The sequence below is a fragment of the Kogia breviceps genome, chromosome 9 (assembly GCF_026419965.1).
Source record: "Kogia breviceps isolate mKogBre1 chromosome 9, mKogBre1 haplotype 1, whole genome shotgun sequence".
In the NCBI taxonomy this organism is placed as follows: Eukaryota; Metazoa; Chordata; class Mammalia; order Artiodactyla; family Physeteridae; genus Kogia; species Kogia breviceps.
This window is the reverse complement of record NC_081318.1, coordinates 15,106,918-15,126,583: the sequence shown is the minus strand read 5'-3', so window position 1 is coordinate 15,126,583 and position 19,666 is coordinate 15,106,918. Positions and strand designations below refer to the sequence as shown.

Below are 19,666 nucleotides of genomic sequence, written 5' to 3'. Positions count from 1 at the left end.
TGACTGGATATACAGCGTTTCTGGTCAAGCGGAGCATTTATTGGGACATGAAAGTTAAGTTGTGGTTTGCCTAGGTGGCACCCCCAGCAGGAGTGGCTTTGTCTTGGGCCTAGAATGGGCCTGGTACCACCTTTTGATCATCCTCTTGACCATCTACTTTATCTTCAGTTTGCTTCTTTATATCAGGGAGAAGATCTTCAACTAAGATAAAAATTAAAAGATTCCTATGTTCTAGATTTAGAGTTGTTTGGAATATTTTTTTCTCCCCTCTGGGTACATAGTTTTATTTTTAGCTTGGGGGTGGGGGAGGGGAGAAAGCCTAAAGTTTCTGTCTGGCTCTGAATATCAGCTTCTAGTTCAGCCAACTTCTGACCATAAAGTTACTTAAAAAAAAAAAAATTCTTTCAAATACCTTATCAAGTTTCAGCCTGGACAAACAGTAACTATTCCTGGCAGTACTGAACACCACCAAAATATACTACCCTCCCAAGAGCCACTCCCAAAGATAGCCAAAAGAATGAAGTACTTGGACAATTCCTCTGAGAGCTGGCAACAGTTGGTAGGCTGCAAATGGGATACAACCCACATTTCTGTCCAACCATATTTTGGGGCCTGATGGTTGAGCTGCCTCCATACATAAGAACCAACACACCCTGCATGTGTCAGCAGGCAGAAAGCCAAGCCAAGTTCTCAGGACACAAGACAAGAAGGCAATAGCTATCCCTGGGAGAGAAAGGATCAATAACCAGTGAGTTCCCAAAATCAAATTCCCAAGAGTCTGAATTTGGAAAAGGAAGGACGTGAAATTTGTCTCTTGACCAGCAACTGCAGGGATCAGGAAGAGCTGACTTTGGTAGGAATTCTCACGTTTGGCTGGCTTCTGCCAGCTTCCCCAGAATCCCATTCTGCAGACTCCAGGGAGTGGAGTTTACCGTGAAGAGAGTAAGTTCTGATATCTACCAGAATTTGACAAGGTTTTCCATTAGTTTTAATTTTAGTTTCTGCTTGGCTGTTTAAGGGAATAACTGATAGGGGTTTATCAGAATCCTTCAGAGTCCCATCCGCCCTGGGAGGGGTCCACATAAGGGCCCTCCTTTGAGAGTAGATACGGGGGTATGCAAGTTCAGGGGAGGGGGATGGGTATTATTATCTTAGGTTTCTGGCCTTGGAGCTGTTGCAATTGTAAAACCAACTTGATGAATTTTTGGTTTTGGTCTTCTCTCTTCAGAATGGAAAGGCAATTCAGGTAAGAGGATTAGTAGACAGTGAGTGCTTGGGTAAAGGAAAATGGGGGGGAGTTTTAGGAGTCACGGCAGTCTTATCATCTCGTTTCGTTCTTTAATTTTTCATTAGCCTTTTGCATTCAATCTTTCAATGAAGTTGTTTTGGAATTTTGAAGCCTTTTGGAATCTAATGCATACCAGTTAAAATAGGTGTCCCATTCTGGTTGATTTGGAAACACTTACTTTCAAGTGTGCTTCTTAATGTGTCTAATTGGAATGTTCCCCATGATAGCCATTGTAATGCTAGGTTGTCTTAGACTTGCCATTTTTGTAGATGTCTACAGCTTCCAGGACCACAATTATTTGACAAAATAAGCAGGTGTGCCGGAAGGTGGAGTGCTCAATTCTTTGAAACTCGAGGATCCCGATTCTTAGGTAAGCATTGGATGTTTGAGAACCAAATTAATACCTAAGAGAGGTGCACTGCTAGGTTGGGGACTTTGTGGTATTTTTACAGTGTACCTTGTTGCACAGCATTTTTCTCGAGGTTGTCAGGTGGCCCAGTGTCAGTGTAACCGTTGCATGACCAGCTTAGCACAGGAGTCTTAGACTTAGGTGGTGAGTGCTTTAATATCTTTTAAATGTTTGCTCCATGCCCACCAATTTTGCAGCTTTGGCTTCAGGATTCCCATTAGCAATTGATCTATTTAATCCTTAAATAAGAAGATTTCTTTATGAAAGTGGCAGTCACCCTAATGACTTTAATAGTACGACTTGTGCTACTTAGATTTTGTTGTGCCATTAGTTCAAATATTACTAATTTCTCGTTTTAGTTTTCCAAATCTCCCCGTGCTTTATGCTGTGGACTTACCTTTATGCGTCCCCTAACTGCTGCCACCCATTGTAGGTTCCCATTATAGCTGTCCTGGAACTTTTCTGGGAAATATATATATACGTGTGTGTGTGAATACACTTTGTTTTTCCTCACATAAAGTTGGTTTGGATCAGAGCTGTGTGCGGGGGGGATCAGAGGCTCAAATCCAAGAGTGGCTTGCCCTCGGTTTTGATGAGAAAACAATGAAGGAAAAGTGTTCAGTGGGACGTTCGCCTGTGCATCTTGTCCCACAGGCCATAAGCAGTCAGCTTTGGATTCCATCTTCATCACCAGAGACTGTTAAAGATGATCAAAGAAGACAATTAGGGCAGTCCAAACAAACTGACAGCTTGATGAAGCAGGCACTGTCCATTTGCAAGGGCTCAAAGAGCTGCAAAGGGGTGCTGAAGGTGGGAGGATGAAGAATAAGGAACAAAGAGGTGAGTAGAGAGCCCAAAGTTGGCTTGGTGTTTGGCCAACTGGATATACTGTGTTTCTGGTCAAGCGGAGCATTTACATGAAGGTTATTTAAATTTTGGTTTGCTGAGGCGGCACCCAGGCAGGAGTTGGCTCCATCTTGGGCCTACAACTTATTTTAATGAAACTATGGCATGTTAGACAAATTCAACCTATGGCCTGCTTTTATACAGCCTGAGAGCTAATAATGTTGTTTACATTTCTAAAGGCTGGCAGGGGCTGTTGAGAGAGACCATATGTAGCTCAAAGTCTGTAGTGTTTACTCTGGCCCTTTATACAAAAGGTTTCCTGACTTTAAGCCATTTGTGCCTGTAGTTCAAATAGGAATGATATGCACCCCTATTGAAGCAGGGGTATAAACCTGTCATGCACTTAGTTTGCTAGTCCAGGGACACTTCATCTTGGTAGCAGCAAATTCTTTTTCTTTCCACTGCAAAATGGGAGCGGAAGGAGTAAGGGGAAGAAGTAGGTGAGTCAAGTCTTTGAGGATCCCACTTTCAGAAGTCTCTACAATAAGCCTGAACAGCAGTAAAAGACTAAATCTAAATGTAAAATCTTGGGTATTTTTCTTCCACAGCATACCTGTGTGAACAGGTATGATATCATGCATGCAAGTGGTTGCTCAACAAAGGGCATATGATTACACGAGGTAGAAAAGCTTGATGTACTCTCATTTTTTTTTTTATTGCATCTTGGGAATCAGATTCCGCCTATAAAATTAATGAAATTAGAGTAGAAACAGAGACATTCTCTGGGAAAAAATTACTTTATTCCCAGCTTCTTTGGTTATTATATACAAAACTGCAATGAGTTTAAGCATATTATGAATAAGCAATTTCATTATAAAGTATGGAGGTCACAATTTAAGTATTCTAATTTTGTGAATTTGATGACTTATATTTTTTTGTTTATTTTTAAACATCTTTATCAGAGTATAATTGCTTTACACTGTTGTTAGTTTCTGCTGTATAACAAAGTGAATCAGTTATACGTATACGTATATCCCCATATCCCCTCCCTCTTGCTTCACCCTCCCACCCTCCCTTCCTATCCCACTCCTCTAAGTGGTCACAAAGCACCGAGCTGATCTCCCTGTGCTATGCGGCCGCTTCCCACTAGCTAGCTATTTTACATTTTGTAGTGTATATATTGTCAGTGCCACTCTCTCACTTCGTCCCAGCTTACCCTTCCTCCTCCCCATGTCCTCAAGTCCAGTCTCTATGTCTGTGTCTTTATTCCTGTCCTGCCCCTAGGTTCTTCAGAACTTTTTTTTTTTTTTTACGTTCCATATAGATGCATTAGCACACGGTATTTGTTTTCCTCTTTTTGGCTTACTTCACACTGTATGACAGACTCTAGGTCCATCCACCTCACTACAAATAACTCAATTTCATTTCCTTTTATGGCTGAGTAATAGTCCATTGTATATATAGGCCACATCTTCTTTATCCATTCATCTGTTGATGGACACTTAGGTTGCTTCCCTGTCCTGGCTATTGTAAATAGAGCTGCAATGAACATTGTGATACATGTCTCTTTTTGAATTATGGTTTTCTCAGGGTATATGCCCAGAAGTGGGATCGTTGAGTTGTATGGTAGTTCTATTTTAGTTTTTTTAAGGAACCTCCATACTGTTCTCCATAGTGGCTGTAGCAATTTACATTCCCACCAAACAGTGCAAGAAGGTTCCCTTTTCTCCACACCCTCTCCAGCATTTATTGTTTGTAGATTTTTTTGATGATGGCCATTCTGATTGGTGTGAGGTGATACCTCCTTGTAGTTTTGATTCCCATTTCTCTAATGATCAGTGATGTTGAGCATCCTTTCCTGTGTTTGTTGGCAATCTGTATATCTTTGGAGAAATGTCTGTTTAGGTTTTCTGCCCATTTTTGGATTGGGTTCTTTGTTTTTTTGATATTGAGCTGCTTGTATATCTTGGAGATTAATCCTTTGTCAGTTGCTTCATTTGCACATATTTTCTCCCATTCTGAGGGTTGTCTTTTGGTCTTGTTTATGGTTTCCTTTGCTGTGCAAAAGCTTTTAAGTTTCATTAGGTCCCATTTCTTTATTTTTGTTTTTATTTCCATTACTCTAGGAATTGGGTCAAAAAGGATCTTGCTGTGACTTATGTCATAGAGTGTTCTATGTTTTCCTCTAAGAGTTTTATAGTGTCTGGCCTTACATTTAGGTCTTTAATCCATTTGGAGTTTATTTTTGTCTATGGTGTTAGGAAGTGTTCTGATTTCATTCTTTTACATATACCTGTCCAGTTTTCCCAGCACCACTTATTGAAGAGGGTGTCTTTTCTCATTGTATATTCTTGCCTCCTTTATCAAAGATAAGGTGACCATATGTGCGTGGGTTTATCTCTGGGTTTTCTATCCTGTTCCACTGATCTATATTTCTGTTTTTGTGCCAGTACCATACTGTCTTGACTACTGTAGCTTTGTAGTATAGGCAGAAGTCAGGGAGCTTGATTCCTCCAGCTCCATTTTTCTTAAGATTGCTTTGGCTATTCGGGGTCTTTTGTGCTTCTATACAAACTGTGCAATTTTTTGTTCTAGTTCTGTGAAAAATGCCATTGGTAGTTTGATATGGATTGCACTGAATCTGTAGATTGCTTTGGGTAGTATGGTCATTTTCACAATGTTGTTTCTTCCAATCCAAGAACATGGTATATCTCTACATCTGTTTGTATCATCTTTAATTTCTTTCATCAGGGTCTTATAGTTTTCTGCATACAGGTCTTTTGTCTCCTTAGGTAGGTTTATTCATAAGTATTTTATTTTTTTTGTTGCAGTGGCAAATGGGACGGTCTCCTTAATTTCTCTTTCAGATATCTCATCATCTGTGTGTGTAGGAATGCAAGATATTTCTGTGCATTGATTTTGTATCCTGCTACTTTATCAAATTCATGGATTAGCTCTAGTAGTTTTCTGGTAGCATCTTTAGGATTTTCTGTGTATAGTATCATGTCATCTGCAAACAGTGACAGTTTTACTTCTTCTTTTCCGATTTGGATTCCTTTTCTTTCTTTTTCTTCTCTGCTAAAACTTCCAAAACTATGTTGAATAAGAGTGGTGAGGGTCGGCAACTTTGTCTTGTTCCTGATCTTAGAGGAAATGGTTTCAGGTTTTCACCATTCAGAACGATGATGGCGCTGAGTTTGTCATATATGGGCTTTATTATGTTGAGGTAAGTTCCGTCTATGCTTACTTCCTGGAGGGTTTTTATCATAAATGGGTGTTGAATTTTGTCAAAAGCCTTTCCTGCATCTATTGAGATGATCATATGGTTTTTCTCCTTCCATTTGTTAATATGGTGTATCACGTTGATTTGCCTATATTGAAGAATCCCTGCATTTCTGGGATAAACCCCACTTGATCATGTTGTATGATCCTTTTAATGTGCTGTTGGAATCTGTTTGCTAGTATTTTGTTGAGAACTTTTGCATCTATGTTCATCAGTGATATTGGCCTGTAGTTTTTTTTGTGACACCTTTGTCTGGTTTTGGTATCAGGGTGATGGTGACCTCACAGAATGAGTTTGGGAGTGTTCCTCCCTCTGCTATATTTTGGAAGAGATTGAGGAGGATAGGTGTTAGCTCTTCTCTAAATGTTTGATAGAATTCACCTGTGAAGCCATCTGGTCCTGGGCTTTTGTTTGTTGGAAGATTTTTAATCACAGTTTCAATTTCAGTGCTTGTGATTGGTCTGTTCATATTTTCTATTTCTTCCTGGTTCAGTCTCAGCAGGTTGTGCTTTTCAAGAATTTGTTCATTTCTTCCAGGTTGGATGACTTCTATTTGTTTTGAAATGCTTAATGATACCACCTCAAATTCAAGTCTTAGATACAAAATTTCAGTCCAGTTTTTGCTATAAACCTCATGGGAGAATATCAAGTATATGTTTTGTCTGATATTTATTACATATTCATATAAGCCTGAACAGACTTGATGCCAAGGAAGGAAAGCCACCTTCCCATCTCTCCTAGATACACTTTGCCAACTTTAATGTATATTTTATAAAAGTCCTCTGTTGATCTCTTCCCTGAGACAATATATACATGTCTTATTTTTCAAAAATACATAATTTCTTAACTACCAAGTACTGTACTGAAATTAAACCAGGTGTTTTTATTTTTTTAATTTATTTTTTTATAAATTTTATTTATTTATTTTTGGCTGCATTGGGTCTTCATTGCTGTACAAGGGCTTTCTCCAGCTGGGGCGAGCAGGGGCTACTCTTCGTTGCAGTGCATGGGCTTCTCATTGCGGTGACTTTTGTTGTGGAGCACGGGCTATAGGTGCACAGGCTTCAGTAGTTGTGGCTCACAGGCTCTAGAGCGCAGGCTCAGTAGTTGTGGTGCAGGGGCTTAGTTGCTCCACAGCATGTGGGATCTTCCCGGACCAGGGCTTGAACCCGTGTCCCCTGCATTGGCAGGCAGATTCTTACCACTGTTCCACCGGGGACGTCCCAAGCCAGGTGTTTTTAAATGTGCTACAGCTCTTTGTGAAGATAAAAATATATTTTTCTTCTTTGGTAGACATAGGTTTGCAGGTCTTTATTTCATTCATTTAAGTTGCTGGAAAATGAGTAATTTATTAGGTAATACATTTAATTTTTTAAAAAGTCTTCTCCATATTCAACTATCTGGCACTAAAAACTAGTAATAGAAGGTTCTTTAATAAGCTTATAAGGAATTAAGGGTCTAACATTTACCTTTGTGTACCTGACAGTGCAATAGTACCTTTATAATTCAGTTATTCTAGTGCAATACAGACATCATTCAGGGAAAAAGGTCACATTATAAATACTTCTTTCAAGAGTTTTTTGATTATTTACCGGGTTCATCCAAATAAAAGAGCTTTTTAGAGTCATTCTAAAGTGGAATTACTACTATTAAACCATTGACCAGGTTGGTTCATCCAAATTATTAGGGATGCTGTCTGTGCTGTTGAACGATAAATTTTTTGGCATGTTTTATATATTTCTAGAAGGTTTATTGTATCAGTCGCTAGATAGTTTCATATGTTAAGTGCTCACAACACTGAGATACACACAGACACCTTTTAAGATATGCCCAAAGATATATAGCCATTGTGTGGCAGAGCCATCGAGGGCTACATGCCAATATAATTGTATTTATTGTGTCCGCATGTTAAAGTGGTAGGGATTGATTAGTGTCTTGTAAACATACATGCAAAATAATTTCACTACATTCCTAAAACGAAGTCCCAGTCAACAAAAGAGGGAATGGTCTTCGTAAGTGGCTAGGGCTTGAATTGGAAATCCATAAAGCAAGTGAGATGAGCCAGGTTTCATTTTATATGTATTGTTACTACTTAAAAAAAAAAAAAGCCACCACCACAGAAAATTAGCATAAGATTTAGCATCACTTAATTTTGCAATCTAATTTAAATTCCAGTCCGACAGTATGTAGTGTGTTCCTTTATACAAGTTACTCAACTTTCCTTTTGCCTTAGTTTCCTCATCTGGTTGAAGCATATGACAATCCTTTAAGGTTAAAAGGAATCATTTGAATCACCTAATTCAGTCCCTGGCTTCAGGTAGTCAATGAATGGGTCACCTTTCCAAGTAAGGAATCTAAACAAAGCCCTAAATTTATAATTACATAGCAGGTTATCTAATCTGTGATTAAAATGAGTATTACAGATTAAAAGTTAGGGGGAGGGGCTTCCCTGGTGGCACAGTGGTTGAGAGTCCGCCTGCCGATGCAGGGGACACGGGTTCGTGCCCCGGTCCGGGAAGATCCCACATGCCGCGGAGTGGCTGGGCCCGTGAGCCATGGCCGCTGAGCCTGCGTCTCCGGAGCCTGTGCTCCGCAACGGGAGAGGCCCATGTACCGCAAAAAAAGGTGGGGGGAGGAATGGAATAACACATTTTGGATCTAGGGCAAGCAAAAAACATCAAGACTAGTGTAAATCGGGGTTTTTTTTAGTTTTGTCCCCCCCTTTACTCAAAAATACCTTCCAACTACTCACAGACATTAACAGGTGTCCATGGTTCACTATAAATAGGATATGGGAGAGAAGGCAAGCCACGTTCAGCCAGAGGAGCACGATGACTTCACAGTCCCATTTAGATGTGGCAGCTCGGATCAGACTACAGTTATCCCTTGAATAACGTGGGTTTGAATTGTGCGGGTCCACGTTTACATGGATTTTTTTTCCAGTTGTAAATACTCTAGTACTATACAATCCACGATCTGTGGTTGGTTGAATCCACAGATGTGAGTAACTGTGGATACCAAAGTCTGACTATAAGTTACACTGGCATTTTTGACAGCCTGGAGGGTTGGTGCTTCTAACCCCCTGGCTGTTCAGTGGTCAACCGTGTACAGCTAACCCCAGCTGTTCTCCCCCTTTCCCATGTGGGCGTGTGCACGCGCACACACACACACCCTTGCATACCACCAAGCTTTGCATTTGAGGCAGGGAAACAACAGAGCCACCAGCTGTAGTTTGAGATGGAACCAACCTTCAGGGAGCTAGGAGAGGCCATCTCTGATACAACTTTGCCCCCGGGAGCATACCTTATACTTTTGGGATATCCTTTTTTATGCACTTTGTGTCTGTTAGTATTGGATGACAACTGGGGCAGCACAGAAGTTTTTGCCTCCAGTCTTACCACAGGCAGCTGATAAAATTGGGGGAAAGGTAGCTGGGCCAACAGTAATGACCCTGTGATCCTAAGGGCAATGCAAATAGCTGTTTCTGGCCACATTTAGCTCTGCAGCAATGCTTACACACAGAAAAGTGGAAAGGGTAGAAAGCTGAGGTGTCAATAATATCATTCATAGTACTTAACTTTTACAGGAAGGAAAGGTTTGAAGTGAATAATCGGTTTGCTGCTCAAAGTTATATGCAGGAACGCTGGATACCCAGTTTTTCTACTGGAACCAGCTAAACAGATGTACCACTGTGTTAGCACAGACTTGGGCATCATCCTCTGCTTAAAAGAATTTCCATACACCAAGCTTATTTCCTTTGGTCAAAAGGTGTTAGTTGAGAATGCTTTAGAGAGTCCTGCATCACTTACCTGTAGGGCCCGTCCTTTGGTCTCAATAGGGAGAGTAAATGCAGAAATGGCGCACACAACACAGACAGATGAGAGAAGACACAAGGCTCCCAGAAATGATGCACTCATGAGAACCTGCAGAGCACAAGGAATGACTAAACAGACTGTACTCCAGTCACTTTTAAACTGATTTTTATGCTAAAGGGAAAATAAGAATTCACTTCACCAAATATGTAAACAAAGGGCTTTGCACCATTCTGTAACTTGTGCATTCCTGACATCCTCCGTCTATTATTTATTTGGGCCAAGCTACTGTAGGCAATTTTGTGCGACTCTTCCATGAGCTGCGAGTGACATTAACATGCACTGGCCAAGTCAGACTTCTCCCTGCATTCACCCCTCAGGCTTCTCCAGAGCAACCCAGTACCTGGGGAAGATGGGAGAGCTGCCTGTTTCCCTACTCCCTCTCCCATACCAGTTCAGCTGGTTTAACTTGTAACCCTCTCCTTTCCTGCAGTAACCCCTCTGCTAAAAGTCTCCTTTCCCCTCTTCAGTTCTGACAGGATGAACCAGGAGAAAGTCTTTGGGGAATAGATATAATCTCCCGGTTTCTGAAATGATAACATGTCTGTGTTCATGATGCTTCATGGGTCACAACCAATCAAAACTTACCGTAGAAAAAATGGACACCATTCTCATCCTGATACTGGTTAGTTTAGACCAGGGGTCCCCAACCCCCGGGCCACAGACCGGTACCCGTCTGCAGCCTGTTAGGAACCAGGCCGCACAGCGGGAGGTGAGTGATGGGCGAGCGAGCGAAGCTTCATCTGCGCTCCCCGTCGCTCGCGTTACCACCTGAGGCATCTCCCCCGCCCACACCCCCATCCGGGGAAAATTGTCTTCCACGAAACCAGTCCCTGGTGCCAAAAAGGTGGGAGACCGCTGGTTTAGACACTCCACCTCACACATCAGTTTCCCTGGGACTTTGCCCAAAGTTAGCAAACAGCCAAGCACATGGTAGTTGTCAACTAATCTCACAAGGACGGTTAACCGAAATGATTAAGGAACAATGAGGCTCTCTAGAGTCACAGAATATTGCAGTTTGGAGACCTAGACACTAGTCTAGTCTTTGGTCTAGTCCAACCTCTTCACTTTACAGATAATCCTAGAGTAAGGAAGGGCTAAGGGACTACTTGTCCAAAGTCACAGGTAGATCCCTGACACGTAACAGATCCCTTCTGCTGCCACCACCACTGAGGCCCCCCAAGCTGCACAATTTGAGAGCCCATCCTGTGGATAAGGCCTACTTGACAGTTTTGTGTGTGTTTTTTTTTTTTTTTGGTCTATGCCACATGGCATGTGGGCTCTTAGTTCCCCAACCAGGGATTGAACCCTCACCCGCTGCATTGGATGCGCAGAGTCTTAACCACTGGACCACCAGGGAAGTTCGCCTATTTGCCTTCTAAAACAGTAAATCATTCCACTTGTCAGGCAAACATTTCAGAACCCATGATATGAACCACATTTACTATTTCATAGTTGACCTAGCAAGTGATAGTTATTATTTTCTGATTTTATCTCCCAAAACAAAATATGTTACAATTTTCGCCAAACAGGAGTTTTGGGAAACCAGGATGATAACAGGTAAAAGGGGTAGAAACCAAAGGAGACCAGGCAGTCTGAACCATGACCAAATGATGCCACAGTCAGGCACGTGTCTAGATTCTGCCATTACTGCCACTTCTGTTTTGACACCAAAATTCTCACCACCACCCGGCTGAATTCTAAACTAGCTCTACTTCGTATTCTTTGCACCAGATTCAAAGTCTGAAATGGTGTGAGAGCCTGATGGTTAAGTTTAGGTCATAAAACTTTGTGCTGTACCACCTAGGATCAGGGAGAGCAATTCCTTCATTTCTTTGGCTTCCCTAGAGGGGTTTAGGGCTCTGCTTCCTAGCAGGACTCTAGCAATCAAGTCAGTGTTACTGGATATTCTTTCAATAAATTCCTTTCTGGGATGCCTCTGGCAGTCCAGTGGTTAAGACTCCGCACTTCCACTGCACGGGATACAGGTTCAGTCCCTGGTGAGGGCACTAAGACCCTGTATGCTGCACAGCATGGCCAAAAAGAAAATTTAAAAAATAAATTCCTTTCTGCCTAAGTTAACCAAAGTCAATTTCTATTGTTTGTAAGCAAGAACTGAGTAATACCTAATAATAAAAATCATCCAGCCAAAGAGGAAATGCAGATGGCTAACAGGTACATCTGCATGTTAGCAGGTGCTCAACATCGCTAATCAGGGAAATGCAAATCAAAACTACAATGAGATATCACCTCACACCTGTCAGAATGACTATAATCAAAAACACAAATAACATGTTGAGGAGGATGTGGAGAAAAGGGAACCTTTCCTTTGTGCACTGTTGGTGAGAATGCAGCCACTGTGGAAAACAGTATGGAGATTTATCAGAAAACTAAAAATAGACCTACCCTATGACCCAGCAATTCCATTCCTGGGTACATATCCAAAAAACCCAAATAAACCAAAAACACTAAAAATCATCTGGGAATTTTGTTAAAATGCATATTTTCAGGCCCCACTCCAGATTCACTGTATCAAAAAACAGATCTCTAAATCTCTACTTCTAAAAATCAGCCCAGACCAGGGACAAAGAGGGATATTACACAATGATAAAAGGTTCAGTCCAACAAGAAAACACTCCTAGAGGTTTATACACCAAAGAGCTTCAGATTACATTCTTGCAGAAAAAACTGAAAGGAGAAACAAACCTACATATAGTTGGAGACTTCAGTACCCCTCTCTCAATTGACAAACTACTAGACAAAATCAGCAGGCTATAGAACTTTATGACACCATCAACCAAGAGGATCTATCTCATTGACATTTATAGAACACCCACCCAACAAACAGCAGAATACACATTCTTTTCTGCCCATGGAACATTCACCAAGATAGACCTCATTCTGGGCCATAACATTAATCTCAAAGGATTTAAAAGAACTGAAATTACAGCATGTGTTCTCTGACTCAAATGCTATCAAAGCTAGAAATAAAGATGACAGCAAAATCTCCAAACACTTCTAAACAATCCACAGGTCAAAGAAGTCTCAAGAAAAATAAAAAAAATAACATTGAGTGGAATGAAAATATAACATATTAACTTTGTTGGACACAGATAAATAGGAACAAAAATAAAATACTTAGGAATAAACTTAAGAAATGTATTACGTATATGATGATATTTTTCATGTCCCTACTAAGGGACATGAAAAATTGAATAAATGTTTAGTTCTTAGAAAAATGCAGTATTGTTTTTAAAAGTGGTTCTCAAAGTAATCTGTAGTAACTCTAATGGATTCTCAACCAAAATCCCAGTAGTATTTTTGAGTCAACCTGGGGGGAAAAACTGATTCTAAAGTTAATTTGAAAGCATTAATATGTCTAAAATCAAGACACTTCTGAAAACATGTGCGGGTGAGGGAATCTGGGGAGGTTACTGGGCTAAGAGGCACTAAACAAAGTTCCAATCATCAGCAATATGATATCAGTGCCAAAATAGATCAGTAAAACAATGAGTCACAAAAGAGATCCAAGAATTTGTGGAAAGCTGGTTATTATAATAGGGGCATGTTAAAATCACATGAGAGGAGCCAGACAAAAGGATGATTAATGGCCTGGGAACAACCAGCTAAGCACTGTTTTGTTGCTTTGTTTGCTTGTTTTTGTTTTGGTTTTGTTTTTATTGAGCTATAGGGGATGGGTTGGGAAATACGTCTGCACGTTATGCCCTACTAGGGAAATGTCCATTCTAATTTTCCTGGGAGAGGTTTCAGAGCTTTTTGTTTTTCTTGGAGCTGCTGCTCTTGCTGGCAGCAGCCTCTTCAGGTCCACTGCTGAGTGGCTCCTCCTTGGAAGAGAATTTCCCCTTTTGCCTGGGGACCTTCTTGTTTCCTGACTCTTGGGGGTCGCTAACTGGTTCCTCTTTGGGGAAAGAGTTCTTCTTGCTAAGACTTCCACTGCCAGCCGTTTCCTCAAGATCACTACTAACCAGCTCCTCCTTGGAAAAAGATTTCTTTTGGGGGGGGGGGGCTTGGAGAAGGAGACAGATGGGTCTTCCTTCCATTCTCCTGAGGAGCCTCCTGGGGCTTTTGCTTCTTTTTGCCTCTTTCACTTGTCCCCTCACATTCCTCCAGGGTCCTACTGCTGTTTTCTGAAGGTGCCAGGGCAATCGCAGCCAGCCTTTTCTTTTCCTTCTTCAAGTGTTTCTTCTCCTGTTTCTCCAGCTTCCTAGTAATCTCGGCAGCCTCTTCCTCTACCTGGCCAAAGAAAAGTGCTGCAAAGGCTTGAAGACCTCTGGTTCCCCAGTTCTGTCTCTTGGATTTATTGAATCAGGCTCGTTAAATCAGTTTGTTTTGTTGCTTTTTAAAGCTGGACCTAACCTCAGGTCTTAAGCATAAGTAAATTGTGAATAAATCGAAGAATTTAATGTTTAGATGAAACGCTGAAAGCCTTTGAAGTTTCAGTGTTTAAGAAACATTTTTAGAAATATGGATTAATGAAGGCCACTAAGCATGACCCAAGACACTAACTCCTTAAGTGAAAATAATTGGTAAGTTGACTACAAAAAAATTTATATTTTGCATGCCAAAACCTTTGATAGTAACATCATAAGGCAAACCATGAACAATGAAAAAATATCTGTAGTATAATAATAAATAGCTAATGGCCTGAAGAAATTTTAGCAAATCCCATAAATAAGCAGTTTACCAAAAAAAAATACAAATGGATAATAAACAGATGAAAGATGCTCAGCCTTACTAATAAAGTACAAATTAAGATGAGATACGATTTATTGTCCACCATATCAAAAAAGGTTAAAAAAAGGGTTTTTAGTGATGATGAAACAGGGATGCTTGTTTAAGAGTGTGTTAATATTAATATATCAAGGAGTATATAAATTTTTTAAAAAGATCCATTGTAATTTAAAATATGTACACCCTTTGACCTTAAAATTATTCAGCAGGCTTTTTCTACATAAGAATGCTTTTCCTGGGTTTCCCTGGTGGCACTGTGGTTAGGAATCCACCTGCCATGCAGGGGACACAGGTTCAAGCCCTGGTCTGGGAAGATCCCACATGCCGCGAAGTGACTAGGCCCGTGCGCCACAACTGCTGAGCCTGTGCTCTAGAGCCCGTGGGCCACAACTACTGAGCCCGCATGCCACAACTACCAAAGCCCGCGCTCCTAGAGCCCATGCTCTGCAACGAGAGAAGCCACCGCAATGAGAAGCCGGCGCACTGCAACGAAGAGTAGCCCCCACTCGCTGCAACTAGAGAAAACCCGCGTGCAGCAACCAGGACCCAATGCAGCAAAAAATAAAATAAATACAATAAATAAATTTATAAAATAAGAAAAAAAGAATGCTTTTCCTTAGACCTACTCTGTGGTCATTCCCACATGACTCTGCCCTATTGTAGAGGCCCTCCCTAACCACCCGATATAGCAGACCGCTCCCATCACCATCTCCTTCCCCTGCTTTATATGTGTTTATATCAGTAATCATATTGAACATGTTAGCAAACTGTTTGTCCCTTGTCTATTATCCACTAGAATGTCACTTCAAAGAATCTGGGACCTGGGTTTTCACAGTATCCGGAACATAAGAGCTCAATGACTAACATAGTTGCACAGTTACAAAGTTGTGTGTGATGTTCAGTGCCCCGTTGTTTGTAAAAGCAGAAAGAAATAACATTAGAAACAACTTCATCAACAAGGTAATGGCTATCTAATTATACACATCCCTACAATGGAAATCTATGCACCTACATAAGAGAACGAGGTTGATCTCCACATACTAACATAAAATGATTATTAATGACAAAGGCAGTTGCAATATGTAGATATATATGTAGGTGTGTGTGGCTAGACGGATGGTTGGACAGGTTTGTGTATGTGTGTTTGAACATGGGCCTATCCACATGTGTACTCACACACGTGGATACATAGTGTAAAGAGGAGTCTGACTCCACTTGATGACTGCTGACAGCCTTTAAGCCTCACCCTTCCCTCTTCCCCTTGTACTCCTATTTCTGAACAAACTGGTAAGAAAGCCTGGATGCTTCATCCTTTAGTACTGGCCGGAGATTCAAACCACACAAGCCATTACCCTAGCATGGAAACACTCAAATCCGGCCGCAAGAAAAACCCCAGCCAATCTCCTTGCCTGCTCTCTCAGGCCATTTTGGATCTGCCTGAGAGGGCTACCCTGCTGTCCCAGAGACCTCAGCTATGTAATTAAACAATAAACATTTCATACCCTCTTGGTGTGTGTATGTGACATCAGTCTTGACATCTGACCCCCAGATTTTTTTTGGGGGGGTGGGGAGGAGTGAAGTTCTATCTGTCTTTGCAGGTGACCATAACAGGTAGATATATAGATAGATGTAGATATTAAGTAAGTCTATCTACATGTTTACAAGCCTCTAGTATAATATGTATGTAATAAGTTTATAGATACACACATACAACTCTGGTATATTACTGATAATAACAGATATACCAAGAGAGACATAATATATATGCATAAAAAAGCATCTGGAAGAATATACCCCAAACCATTAAGACATACACTAGTGGTTATCTCCGGTGATCGAATTACAGAGAATTATTCCTTTCTCAGTTACACATTACTGTGTTTGAAATGTTACAAGCAGGTAAGAGTACAAGATGGGGGCCCCATTGCTACAGCCCCATAGTACATGTTGAGGATTTTGGTCCTTATTGTTGAGGAATGGCAAGGGCAAGATGATAAAAGAGTTTAAGCACGGGGGCTTCCCTGGTGGCGCAGTGGTTGAGACTCCGCCTGCCGATGCAGGGGACGCGGGTTCGTGCCCCGGTCCGGGAAGATCCCACGTGCCGCGGAGCGGCTGGGCCCGTGAGCCATGGCCGCTGAGTCTGCGCGTCCGGAGCCTGTGCTCCGCAACGGGAGGGGCCACAACAGTAAGAGAGGCCCACTTACCAAAAAAAAAAAAAGTATAAGCACAAAAACAATGTAAGATCTGCACGGATGCGGTGAGGAAAATGAGTTGAAGGAGATTAAGAGCATACAGAGGAGACCAGGCAGGATGCTACCTTAGCCATCCAGGGAGAGGTGATGGTAGTTCAAACCAGAGCGATGCTGGTGGTGGAAAAGGAGATAAGATTAAGGATTCAGCATCTATTATTAGGATGTTAAATCCACATGGTTTGGGGACCGGCTATGATGATGAGAGAGAAAGGAACAGCAAAGGACAGTTCCAGGTTGGGTAGTGACGCCATGCACTGATGGAAACTGTGAAGAGGAGTGGGTTTGGGGAGAAATGTCATGATTTTAATATTGGACGTGGTGAATTTAAGGTGAGTTTGAGACATTCAAGCAGAAATGTTGAGGAGGTGAATGGATGTATGAATCGCAGCTCAGAAGAAAGGCCTAGAGTAGAGATATAAAGATGGGAGTCATGAGCATATAGTTGGTGATTAAAATTATAAAAATGGGTGAAATCACCTAAGTGGAGAGTAAAATATGAAAAGACGAGGATCTAATATTGAGCAATAAGAATCCTCAGTGGGGGGGGGGGATGAGTTGGGAGATTGGGATTGACATACATACACTAATTTGCATAAATTAGATAACTAATAAGAACCTGCTGTATAAAAAAATAAGGAATCCTCAATAATAAAGAACGAGTAGAGGAAGGTGTACCACAGAGAGATTGAGAAAGAGCAGTGGAAGATGCAGGGGGAAGGCCACAAAATGCGAGGCGACGATGCCGTACGAAGGGGACAGAGCACGGGGGCGTGGCCATCAGAACTGTGCGTGAAGGAGAGGTCCCGCAAAATGGAGGGCTAAAACGACATTTGGATTTAGAGACGTGGCGCTCACAGAGAGCTTATCAAGCATTCCGTTGGAGTCAGGAAGGTTGCAGCCACTTGGAGCGGGTGGACGAGTGAGTGGGGGGAAGGAAATGAGGACAGTGAGGAGGAAGAGAACTCTTAAGTAGTTTGACTGGAAAGAAGAGGAAAGAGTGAGTCAATGGTGTTCACATTCCAGTTTGTAAGCTATGGAATCTTAACATTAAAATGCTGACCAGAAGGATTCAACAAGGAGGGATAGATTGAAATCACAGGACAGATCAATGATAAACCTGAAAAACTCAGAGACTCAAATGAAAACCCATGAGAATGAGTTCAGTAAGCTGGCAGTTTGAAAATCAATAGACAAAAAACTTAATAGCCTCTCTAAATACAAATAGCTAGTTAGAATGTTAGACTAGAAGTTATAATGAAAGAAAATCATCTATTTGCAATAACAATGAAAAGCTTTAAAATGCCTAAGAATAAATTTAACAAGTTGTGCAGGATCTATTTGAAGAAAACAAAATCCCAGCAAGGAACACAGAAGAAACATTGAACAAACGGAGAGAAGAACCTTGTTCTTATATGGGAAGACAACACTAAGAAAAAAAGTCAACTTTTCCTAAATTAACTGACTCATTTAATGACTTAATTAAAATCTTAGTAGGATTTGGGCAGCCAAGGGAGGCACATTGCAAGGGATTCTAAATCTTACCTGAGAAAGAAAAGCAATGAGGTGGAGCTTACGTAACCAGGTTTGAAAATGTAATATAAACCCCATCTGACTATGACAATGACAAAACGACACAGATCAATGGACTAAAATAGCAAGGCTAGAAATAGACCAAGTGATTGTGGGAATATAAGCAAACATTTCTAATCGATGAGTAAAAATATAGGTAAATAAATGAAATAAATAGTGTAGGGACAACTGGCCTGCCATATAAGAAATCATAAAGCTGTTTCCTACATTAGACTCACACTTCGATACTATGATGGCCTGAAAGAGGGCACATCAGGGATTTCTGGGTCAGAATTTGGGATGCATTTCACTATGAGAAAATTGATTAAGTTGTACACATATGATATGGCCACGTTTGTATGTATGTCATTTCAATAAAAAGTTTACACACCTTTTCCCCAAAAAAAGACAAGGCCAGAGAAGGACTGGAAGAAAAGAGATGTGTATTCTCAGAATTCTAATCATGAATATTGATAAATTTGAGTGTCTATGAACTTTAAGTTTCTGTACAGAGAAAGAGTAAACAAGAAGGAAAGACAAAATGTTGGGAGAAACATTTGCAGTATGTCAGGAAAATGATTAAAATCCTTTATATATATGAAGGACTCTTAGAAATCAATGTATTAAAGATCAAATTAAAAAATGGACAAGGACCTGAGTGAACAAGCTAAAACAGATAGCCAATTAAAGTATTCAGTTTCATTCCTAAGCGAAGAAACGTGAATTACAATATCAAAGAGATATCTTTTTTTTTTTTTTTTTTTTTTTTTGTGGTACACGGGCCTCTCACTGTTGTGGCCTCTCCCGTTGTGGAGCATAGGGTCCGGAGGCACAGGCTCAGTGGCCACAGCTCACAGGCCCAGCCGCTCCGTGGCATGTGGGATCTTCCCGGATCGGGGCACGAACCCGTGTCCCCTGCATTGGCAGGCGGATTCTCAACCACTGCGCCACCAGGGAAGCCCTCAAAGAGATATCATTTATTGCCAGTAATATTGGCAAAGATGAAAAAGACAAAACTAGTTGACCAGTATGTGGAGCAGCAAGGCCTAACACACTGGTACAACCTTCCCAAAGAGAATTTTAGCACAATGTATCAAAATGGAAAAAAAGCAGACCCCCTGACCTACCAATCCAATTTCTAGGAATTATCCTAAAGAGATAATTGCATAGTTGGATAAAAATGTAAGCACAAGGGTGCTTATAACTGTTGTTTATAATAGACAAATATCAAATAGTCTAGACATTCAACAATACAGAACTGACAAAGTTCTTGAAAGTAATCTTTGGAGTATACATATGACATTTTTCAGCATGAAAAGGGGCTTGACTTTTTATCAACGTGAAAAATGTCTGTAACATATTGTTGCATGCCAAAAGCAGGCTATAAAAAGTCCA

General features: G+C 41.0%; 1 protein-coding gene across 1 annotated transcript in view; it reads right to left on the bottom strand.

The window, feature by feature from the left end:
- Positions 1-2,938: 2,938 nt before the first annotated feature.
- Positions 2,939-19,666, bottom strand: part of SVOPL (SVOP like) — a 66,146-nt gene continuing 49,418 nt past the window's right edge. The window contains 2 exon segments of the mRNA XM_067041825.1: positions 2,939-3,004; positions 9,636-9,749. Of these exon segments, the coding sequence (XP_066897926.1) occupies positions 2,939-3,004; positions 9,636-9,749 (180 nt within the window).